Genomic DNA, 11,401 nt, shown 5'->3' on the forward strand with positions numbered 1-11,401 from the left:
TAAACAATTTGAATAAAATTTAAACAATTGAATGAATCGCTTTGAAATTTTTATCACATATTAAGCACCAAGGAACCCTTATATGACAAAAATTTCAAAGCTGTACACTAATTTTTACAATAGATATTGCGAAATTAATTTTTTTTGCAATTCCGACCTTTTTTCGCAATTATATTAACAATAAATGAGTATATCAAACTTTGTAATACGTCATTTTAAAGCTTTTTAGATAACCTCAAAGATATTTGTACTAAAAAAACCATAAGTTTCACTGTTTTCCATTGATTTGAAAAAAAAGGGAAAAATGCCATTTTTGACACTTAATTGTTTATAAATAAAAATGGCCGCCAGATTCTACGCAGGAAATAGTTACAATTTGCTCTTATAGGTATTACCTGTCGAAAAAACGCTTCACTACCCTGGCTGCTCGAGTGTCATGGAAAAAACCTTATTACCCTGGACTAAGTATAAGCTCCATTTATTGAAAAAAATAATGTCTTGATAAAAAAACCTTGGATAAAGAAAGAGCAAATACTGATTCTTCTTTCATGTCAATTACGTATGACTTACAGAGCGTTTTGAACATACCTTCCACAGAAGTTTCTCTATTGTACTATAAGAGAAAATTGAACATGTATAATTTAACTATATACGAAGCTCCTTTACCAAATAAAGCATTTCGTTTAGCGTGGCCGGAAGTTAATGGCAATAGGGGCAGTGGCGAAATTGGAAGCTGTCTCCTATCATACATATATAAAAAATTATTTGTCGCCCAATATACGAGAACGTTCATTGTTGTCTGACACTTGTGCAGGACAAAACAGAAATGTTCAGTTGGCACATGTGATTCAACAAAAATTCTTGAAGAGTGTACATTCATACATGGAATGTGATTCCATGCACAGTGCAATTGAGAAGCAAAAGAAGTTTGTTTCTGTGTATTCTGTCAACGATTGGTTGAACATTTTTGGGCTGTCTCGTTCTGGGAAGAAGAAGAAAAACTACCATATCAGGCTGAAGAACTCCATTATAAAGATTTTTATGACTTAAAATTATAGGTAAAATACTTTAATTAAAAAAAGATCCTTGAGTACTGAAGGAGAAAAGGTAAAATGATTGAAAATTAAAAGTTTAAGGTACAAAAAAGAGAAACCTTTTATTATACGATATAATAGAGTGAATATAATATATCATATGGAATATGCACGCAAACAAGCGAAAGGTGGTAAGGTCCCCGGTCCTGATGAAATTCCCATAGAACTGCTCAAACTTATGGACGATGAATCTATTAAAATACTCTTAGATCTATTTAACACAATATATAGAACTGGAATAATACCCAAGGAATGGCCCCGTTCGACCTTTATACTACTTCCAAAAAATACACAAAGGAATGCCACGAATATCGTACGATAGTTTTGATGAGTCATGCTCTAAAACTATTCTTAAAAGTAATCCACAATAGGATCTATAGGAAATTAGACGTAGACATCAGTAACACACAGATGGGATTCAGAAAAGGGCTGGGTACAAGGGAAGCTCTGTTTGCAATAAACGTTCTCTCACAAAGATGCTTTAGACATGAACCAAGAAATTTACACCTGTTTTATTCATTTCGAAAAAGCCTTCGACAAAGTACAGCATGAACCACGAAGGCAAGTTCTAATAAGCAAAATTATAGGCAGCCGAGATATTTGAGTTATATGCAACCTAATTTGGAATCAAACAGCAAATGTGAAGGTTGAGGGTAGACTAACAGAAGAAATTCAAATCCGTCGAGGAGTCCGACAGTGATGTATCTTATCGCCACTTTTATTTAATCTGTATAGTGAAGCCATGTGTCAACAAGCACTCGCGGATGATGTTGGTCTGATAATAAATGGTGAGACGATCAACAATATAAGGCATGCTGACGATACGGTTCTACACGCAAGTACTCCAAACTTTAGACAAAAGATGCGAAATTATAATTGTGATAAAAACTAGAAGTAATAGAAATAAATGCGATACTTTGTATTAGAACAGCATTAACCCATTGTAATAGAAGACACCGTAGATGCAAACGGAGGCTTATTAATCAGACTAGACAAAACAGAGGTCAGTTTAATTATTATGAAAATATGGAAAATTGGGATGGCCAGCCATTTCTTAAATACAAAAGAATCAAGGTTCGAGTATTTTTCGAAAAATTGCTGCAATTAGCCAAACCAAAAATAAATGTGCAACATCGCTCTGATGGAATTTCTGTTGAAGAGAGGCTTGTCATTACTTTACAGTGAGTACAGACCCCTATATTTTGTACAATTTAATCATGTGATTGTTGGTAATCTGTTCCAGGATTATTTCTCAAGGCATGTCATGTAAGTGCTAGCATGGACATTTCACAATGGGCATACTACTGTCCACAAAATAATCCATGAAATGTGCCTGGTACTTTGGGATACCCTCCATCCTTTATATTTGAAGTTTCCATCTACCAAGCAGGATTGGCTTCACATTGTAAGTGGTTTTCAAACAAGATGGAACTTTTCTCATTGTTTAGGAGCCTTGGCTGGAAAACAGGTCACCATTCAAGTGCCTTCTATAAGTGGATCATTGTTTTTTAATTATACGAAACAATTCAGTATTGTTCTTTTAGCAGCCTGTGACAGCCCATACAGATTTACAATGGTAGATATTGGAGGTTATCGATCCCAAAGTGATGGAGGAATATTTAAAGAAAGCATATTTGGAACACGCTTTGAACAACAAGAGTTCAACATCCCCGATCCTGAGGTTTTGGATGAAACTTCCAATGTTGAAATTCCTTACTTTCTTGTTTCCGATGAAGCCTTTCCTTAAGGAGGGGGTATGGTTTGAAATCAACATATCAAGCACATTTTTGTGAATTTTTTTCGAAACTATGGTAGAATTATTTTATTTTTAAATTAAATAAACACATTAAGTACAATTCAAAAAATATTTAAGAAAAAATTCAATCCAAAATATTGAAAAATAAGCCATTGGCGAAAAATTTTGGCAGGCAGCTCAAAAAAAAATGGATTTTGCGGTGGACATCAGAACTCATCACTGGATTATACGAAACAATAAATTCAAAAAGATTTTATTAGCTTATGAGTTTCACGAGGTAACAACGTCGAGTTTTTTTATTTTTAATGATTTTTGAATTTTTGGTATCACTCAAAAGTCAAAAATACGAAATTTTTGATAAAAATTTTGTGAAAACCAACAGATTTAATATTGTTGAACAAAAAATAAGCACAAAACGAAAAATATCTCGACGTTGTTACCTCATGAAATGTCTAAAGAAAATATGTGCAAAATATCAGGTAGATCGGCCGAGTAGTTTTTCAGTTACAATGTCCACCGCATTTGAAAAAGCAGTTTTGAGAAAAATGGGTTTAAAGTTTTGACAACTGCATCTTCATTTTCTTATTTGTCTGCCAAATCGTGAAGTAATGAATATTGGAATATGTTTTTTAAATCGAGGAATAATCTACAAAAGAGAAGGCGAACAGTTGTTTAACGTTTCTCACTACGCTCAAGCGTGCTGGCGCGAAGCCGCGGCAAAGCGAGTCGAAGGTAGGGATATTCAACACCCTGTATCTCTGGTAATTTTACTCCGATTATTTTGAAATTTTCAGAGAGTATTCTTGAAAGTATGCACTTTTATTTGAAATAATAAAAAAATTTAAATATTTCAAACCATACCCCCTCCTTAAAGACAATATATTATGAGGCCATGTTGAGGAAAAAATTTAACAGCACAGCAAAAAGTTTTTAATTAGCTACTATCTAGGGCACGTCAAGTAACTGAAAACAACTTTGGAATTATTGTTGCCAGATGGACGATATCAAAAAGTCAAATGCAAAAGCTGAAAATGCAGACAATACAATGAAAACCGTTGTAGTTTTACATAGTTTTGTATGAATGAAAATGGAGATGGCATTGAAAATATATATTTTCCATCTAGTTTTGTTGATCAATTAGATCAACCAAATGGTTCATGGAGGCATGATCAGGCACCATTAGAGTCAGTTAAAAGAATATCTGCAAATCTTGCAAAAAGTGACTTATATTCTGTAAGAGACAATTTATGCAGATATTTTTCACCTGATAGTGGTCAGAAGAAGTTAAAAACGAGCAAGAGGAAGCCCTCCTAATTAAAACCGGGAGCAAGTCATATACAGACGTCTTAAAGGAGATGAATTCGAAAATAAATATAGGGAAAATAGGATTGAAGGTGGATAGACTTAAAAAACCGAAGGGGGGACATCCTCATAAAGCTTAAAGGAAGGGGAGCTGCAGAAAATCTAAAAAGGGAGATGGACACGAAGATGTCCGGTATTAGTATGGCAGTAAGGCGCAAAGAGAATTATTTCACAATAACTGGTCTGGACCCAGGGGTCACGGAGAAAATCCTGCATGAAGCCATACAAGCATACACCGGAATATCACAGGACGAGGTAGACATAAAAATGCTACGAACAAACCAGCACGGAGAACAAGTGGCAACCATAGCCATGCGCCCTACGAAAGCGGAGGAATTGAGACGATACACTACGATAGCGATAGGCTGGGTGTTCTGTCCCATTATGGAGAGGTACACCCCGATGAGGTGCTACAAATGTCTCCATTATGGGCATAGCACATTTGAATGTAAAGGGGAGAGCAGGGTAGCGTGTTGCTATAACTGCATGAAAACATGGCATACGGCAGTGCAGTGTGGTCACACTGCATTCTGTCTCACTTGTAATGAAGAAGGTCATCGCATGGACCGCATGCAATGCCCAGCCTATCGGGCGTGGGTGTACGGCAGGGGAAGGGAAAGGGAACCCCCAAAGGGTGCATAAGAAAAAAAATAAAAGTAAGAAGGTGAGAGATGGTTTCCTGGAGAACAGAAATGGACCCCTATACAGCCCACCTGCGAAACAGGAGGCCACCTCTCACAAAGTTTCACGGAAAACACCTTATGCACACCACTATTTCAATTTAATAAAATTTATTTATACACTCTATTTATTTAACTTAATTATTGAATTTTTTATTTATTTTATTTATTCATCTATATATACTATTTATTGAAAATTTATATTTATATACATTTTATCTATATACATTTTATTTCTTTTATTTATTTATTTATTTTATCTATACCTATTTATTTATTCGCCTTAGTTTTTAGACATTTTAACCTAATGATAGGATGCGAATCCGCTGCAGAGGAGACCTCAGGGAACTGAACCTAAACGGACCTCAAGGATCAACCTGGGATAAGGATACTGCAGGTGAACGTGGGCAGAGCGCGCAGATCGCACGATCTTGTCCACGCAAAAGCCTGCAAGCTAGAAACAGATCTGCTCATCGTCCCCGAACCAAATAAGAAAATTACATCGGTCAGTGGGTGGGTACAAGATAGCCAGCAAAACGTGACGGTGCTCATTAGGAATGGGGATGTGGGAGTTCGTGCCATTGTCAGGGGCGAAAATCATGTCCTCATCAGACTTAGGGACTTCAGCCTCCTGGCATGTTACGTGTTTCCGAACATCCCTCTACCTAGATACAAAGACATAGTAGATGAGATAATGAGTACCGCCGCGAACGAAAGAGAAATTATGATCGCCGGGGACTCAATGCAAAATCTATGTTGTGGGGTTCCCCCATAAACGACAAAAAGGGGGAACTCTGGAATGAGTGGATAGCCCAGACTGGCCTCCAAGTTCTAAACAATAATAAACCTACGTTCGTAAGGGGGGCCAGTCAAACACATATTGACGTTACTATTGCAAGCGAGGGGCTATCAAGAAGAGTCCACGATTGGGATGTTCTCGACGATCAGTTATTTACCTACCACCGATACATCAAATATGAAATAAAGGTTAAAGGGGGAATAAGGCGGCCGATAGGACACACTAAAACATATTTTAACACAAATACGTCCTATCGGAGGTCAGAAAAATAAATAAGGAAGAGATTTCTGACCTTGGCCAACTGAGAGGAGTACTCGAGAGCGCAGTAAAGTTGGCCACCGTGAAAAGGAAAAACAACCAAAAAACTCCCTACTGGTGGACGGATGAAATTGAAAATCTACGGCAGAAATGCCTCAGAGCTCGAAGGAATTACACAAGAAGCCAGGGCAACCTCGAGCTCAATGAAATATACAAAGAACAGAAGAAAAAATTAAACAAAACAATAAAACAAAGTAAAAAAGAAAAGTGGCAGACCCTGATTAAAGCTTTAGATAAGGATATATGGGGCGACGCATATAACATTACCATGAAGTCCTTGAAAATAATGGCCCCATATAAACTTGACGAGGACCAGCGGATGGAATCAGCTGAACTCCTCTTCCCCAAGAAGACAGTCCAAAACTTTGTGAAGATTTTTCCAACAATGGTAGAGGAGTTCACGGAAGATGAAATTAAAACCGCTGGTCAGGAGATGAAGACGGGGAAACCTCCCGGCCCCGACGGGCTGCCTCCAGAGGCAATCAAGATAATAGCAACAGAGAAACCAGGTTTGATCAGAAGAATATGTAATGCCCTACTGCAGAAGCAAGAGTTTCCCAGGGACTTAAAGGAAGCGAACTTAGTTCTACTCCTGAAGCCTGGGAAGCCCCCCGATTCAGCAGCCTCTTATCGGCCAATATGCCTCCTGGACTGCCTTGGTAAGTTCTACGAAAGACTTATCAAGAAGAGACTGGAGGGCATGTTGGAAGATGAGAGAGCGTTATCTAATCAACAGTACGGATTCCGGAAAGGCAGATCGACAGTAGATGCCGCAACCTGGATAAAGGACTCGGCAAAGGCAAGCAAGAAAAGGTGGGTAGTCCTTGTTCTGTTGGACATAAAAAAAGCTTTTAACTCAGCAAACTGGGGCCTCATTGTAGACAGAATAGTCGAATGTGGAGCTCCGGAATATTTGTCCAACGTAATAAAGGACTACCTATCTGAAAGAACCGTATGCATATCAAAGAAAAAGAAGATGAAAATGACCGCGAGAGTACCCCAGGGGTAAGTCCTGGGACCCTCACTATGGAATATATTATATAACGGGGGTACTAGAAATAAACAAAGAGAGAGGAGTAAAAGCGATTGCATACGCGGACGATCTGGCCTTACTAGTCGAAGGCGATTGGGGCATAATAGAAAAAGTAAACCAAGCAATAAAGAGAACCGCGGAATGGATAGAAGAAAACGATTTAAAACTTGCAGTAGAGAAAACTGAAGCGATAATCTTGAGGGGACCGAGATACAGAAACAACATAATATTCGAGTACAATGGCTCCGAAATAAGACACCAAAAGACCGTGAAATACTTAGGAATCACGTTAGACGATAGACTAGCATTCGGACAACACGTTCAGGAAGCATGTCGAAAGGCTGAAAAAAGGACCTCGGTACTAAACAAGTTAATGCCAAACATAGGGGGCCCAGGATCACAGAAAAGAACAGTTATGTTACAATCCATTCTATCGATAGTATTATACGGCGCCCCGGTATGGTACGAGGTCCTCCGGATGAAGAAATATAAAGACATGCTTCTCAGGGCACAAAGGAAACCTCTGATCAGGGTGTGCAGCGCGTACAGAACCGTATTAACCATTGCGCTACAGGTGGTGGCTGGTTCTGTGCCGGTGCACATCCTGGCTGGAGAGAGAGTCCGAATGTACCAACGGGGCAATAGGTTCAGGACCATTAGAAAGAAAGAGAAGTATAGAGTTGTGGTAGAGGGAATGGTCAGCCGAAGTCGAGAAGGCGGTCTGGACGAGATCCTTGATCCCGGATGTGGTGAGGTGGTGCGGGTGTCGGCATCGGCGCGTCAACTACTACTTCACACAGTTTTTGACGGGGCATGGATCGTTCAGAAAATATACCCACCGTATAGGGAAGACCGCTGATGATCTATGTCCCGAGTGTGGGGTGGTTGATGACGCGCGGCATGTCGTGTTCGTGTGCCCTGCGTACCATGCGGGGCGTGCCGAGCTGCAGCTGGGTCTGGGATCCCCTCTAGGTGAGCCACACGAGCTAATGGACAAAGCCATTAATAGCAAGAGAGACTTCGACCTGGTCATTGCTTTTGTCACCAAGACAATGAAACACAAGGAAGAGAAGGAGAGGCGTCTGCAGACGGGATGACCACTATATTTATTTATTTAATTTTTTAAGGATGGGGATACTATTTTAGGATGGGGAAAAAGGATCTCATCCAGACCGTCCTCGCGACCGTCATACCGTCGACGAAATCAATTTTTAAAGTGAAAATTTCTTTAGGGAAGTTGTGCACTTTTTAGATGGGGAAAAAGTATTGAATTAACGACTGTCGTCGCGACCGTCATCGCTTCGGCGAAATAAATTTTTGAAGTGAAAACTTCTTTTGGGGACGTTGTGCACTTTTTAGATGAGGAAAAAGTATTGAATTAGCGAGCGCCATCGCTTCGGCGAAATAAATTTTTGAAGTGAAAACTTCTTTTGGGGGCGTTGTGCGCTTTTTGGATGGGCAAAAATTATTAAATTAGCGACCGTCATCACTTCGCCGAAATAAATTTTTGAAGTGAAAACTTCTTTAGGGACGTTTGAAACCTCTATACTCTGGGTATAGAGATTTTGAAGAAAAGAACTGACGAAATTGGGGTAAAATAAAAGAGAAGAGATTTAAGACAAAACGAAGAGGGGCCTAGCTCAGAAGAAAAAAATCAAAAGGGCAGAGAGACACTAAATCTCAAGTGAGTATTCGGGCTAGCTTCAATACACCGAATATTGGCTTTAGAGATATTAAAAAAAAGATTTGATAATGAAATGATAGTAACTAGGAAGAAAATGAGACCTGTTAATTCAAAAATGAAAGGAAAATAGATAAGAATGCTAGAGATAAAATAATATCGAGATACAACAAAGAAAGAAGAAGAAAAAGGCGCCAACTCGAACGAACAACTCGGCTCTCGGAACCAAGAAGTTGGAAAGGTTCGAGGTTTTTTTGAAGTAACGAACGACAGGAACTCAATGACACTGGTTACAACCACCTGAAATACAAACTATTAAATACTAACCTTGTTCTGCTATATTATATACTGGTAATACAGACTGAAATAAAACACCAACCTTCCTAATAACAAATATATTAACGATAAATAATATGTTATATGTCAACAATTTACATATAACGCAACTTAATAACAGTGATAGTGGGCGGTGAAAGATCAAATAGGACCGCAAAGGCCACTTAACAAGCAATTATCCACTATCACTGGGCCAAGCAAAGGTATTAACATCAAAGTTCAAAGCAAAGTCCGGGAGAAAAGCAAGAGTCCTATACTAGGGTTAGGGAATCCTAGACTATCTAAGGTATGAAATCGAAATACAGAACCACTATGGTTACCAAAAAAAAAATACCTTATATAGCAATTATCAAAGCAATGAGTCGGATCAGAGAATTGTCTGCTTTAAATATTATGAATGTACTAAATATAACTTTAATCTAAAATCATTTTATAACTGTATTTATTACTATTTTTAACCATTACCTACTCTATGTTTATTATTAGAAATCCACTTTTTTGTTTAACACAAAAAACCTTTTCTGATATTAGAAAAAACTATCCAAGTAGTGTACCTGATTATATGCATATAAAAGGTTTACATCTGTAACTGATAATTATTAGAATCACTTATGTGTACTTATCCAAATATAAAAATCAAAACACTGCTTAACTGACAACAGCTGGATACAAGAAGCAAGTCCGCTTAAGATTTAATCTCCTGGGCTCTACAAAATGCAATAAAATGGAAAGCTGCTGAACCGATGCAAAACTGCTGATACAAGTATATAGGTAGGTAATGGTGTTGGTCTCCAATGTTATGTGTTGTTATTGTGGATGGGAGGTGAACGAATCTACGAAAAAAATTACATTTAATAAAATTCCATAGTCCCCATGAATGGTTACACAGTACATATTCAACATACTGGATCAAAACTGATATTGTTTTATCATAACAAACAAACATTATCCGTATGGCATTTCGACTGTCAATCTTTATGACATACTGCTGTCAAATTAAAAATATTTTCGCCTCTGCGCGTTCAGTAAAATTTCCTAAGACTTTTTACCGTACTTATAAAAAAATGACACAAAAACTATGTCACACAAAAAGGAAGTTAAATTATAGAAAGACATATGAACCTTAAGATACAACAACAACAGACATTAATATACTGAACAAGCAAATAATCACCACAATACAACAGGCTCAAACTAAATACTGTCCAACAAACCAAAAAGATGAACAACTAAGTCAACCTACTAAAACCCTTATAGAACTAAGACGACAGATGAAAGGAGATACAAGTTCCAGCAAAGAAGCGCTAAATCAAATAAATAAGACTATCACAAAGTCAATAAGAAAAGACATAAGAAACTACAATGTAGAAAAAACAAAACAAGCAATAGAGCAAAATAAGAACATTAAAGTTTTGAAGAACGTAAGCGTACAAAAAGGAAAAATAGAAATCAACAAACTAAGAAACAGAACTGGAAAAGAAACTACAAACAGAGATGAAATATTAACAATAGTCGAAGAGTTCTACACAGAGTTATACAAATCAAGAAAAAAGATGACAATGCGCAACCTCCAATTACAGTAAAAACTGGGGTATTAAATCAAGGATCGGATTTAATGCCCGATATAACAAAATCAGAAATCAAAGAGGCTCTGAAGAAAATGAAAAATAATCGAACCTCAGGTGAAGATGGAATAGTATCAGAAGCACTAAAAATTGGAGGAAATATACTACTTGAAAAAATTAAACAACTTTTCAATATCTGCCTTCACAACGCTAATATTCCAACAGACTGGAACAACGCTACTATGATTCTATTACACAAAGCAGGAGACAAAGCCAATTTAGAGAATTACAGACAGATTAGCCTCCTCAGCCATTTATATAAGTTATTTACGCGAATAATAGTTAAGAGAATGGAAAGAAAGTTAGAGACTTATCAACCAAGAGAACAGGCAGGATTCCGAAAAAATTACGCAACAAATGACCATCTACAAAGTATAAAAACCCTGATAGAGAAAGTAGTGTAATACAATCCTATTAGGCGGTACAGGCTCGGTTTTTTTTTTAATATTGTATTTAATTACAGAGTAATTTCCACATATTAATATATTTTTCAAATTGGGCTCTGTACCGCCATTCTTTATTATATTACGAATACGTGTGCCAAATATCTCTAAAAAATATTCAAAATTACAGACGCAATCTTGGAACGCGTTTTTGCTATCTGTTTATCGCTACTGTATCACCTTAATATTAGGCATGATGTTATAATATTTTTAGATGATTGCATGATGTTATATCTGTTAGATTGATTTATATTTCTTTGGATAGATCTCTTTT

The 11,401-nt window shown here is 37.3% G+C and overlaps 1 protein-coding gene across 1 annotated transcript; it reads left to right on the forward strand.

The window, feature by feature from the left end:
• The first annotated feature begins 2,421 nt into the window (after positions 1-2,421).
• Positions 2,422-2,841, forward strand: LOC126891395 (uncharacterized). Its single transcript, XM_050660570.1, has one exon. It carries the CDS (start codon positions 2,422-2,424, stop codon positions 2,839-2,841), a length of 420 nt encoding a protein of 139 aa, XP_050516527.1.
• Positions 2,842-11,401: the final 8,560 nt, after the last annotated feature.

This window comes from Diabrotica virgifera, chromosome 9, assembly GCF_917563875.1.
Source record: "Diabrotica virgifera virgifera chromosome 9, PGI_DIABVI_V3a".
NCBI lineage: Eukaryota > Metazoa > Arthropoda > Insecta > Coleoptera > Chrysomelidae > Diabrotica > Diabrotica virgifera.

Excerpts from the sequence above, each read along its gene's own strand:
- LOC126891395 (XM_050660570.1), top strand. The coding sequence starts at position 2,422 with ATGTGCCTGGTACTTTGGGATACCCTCCATCCTTTATATTTGAAGTTT.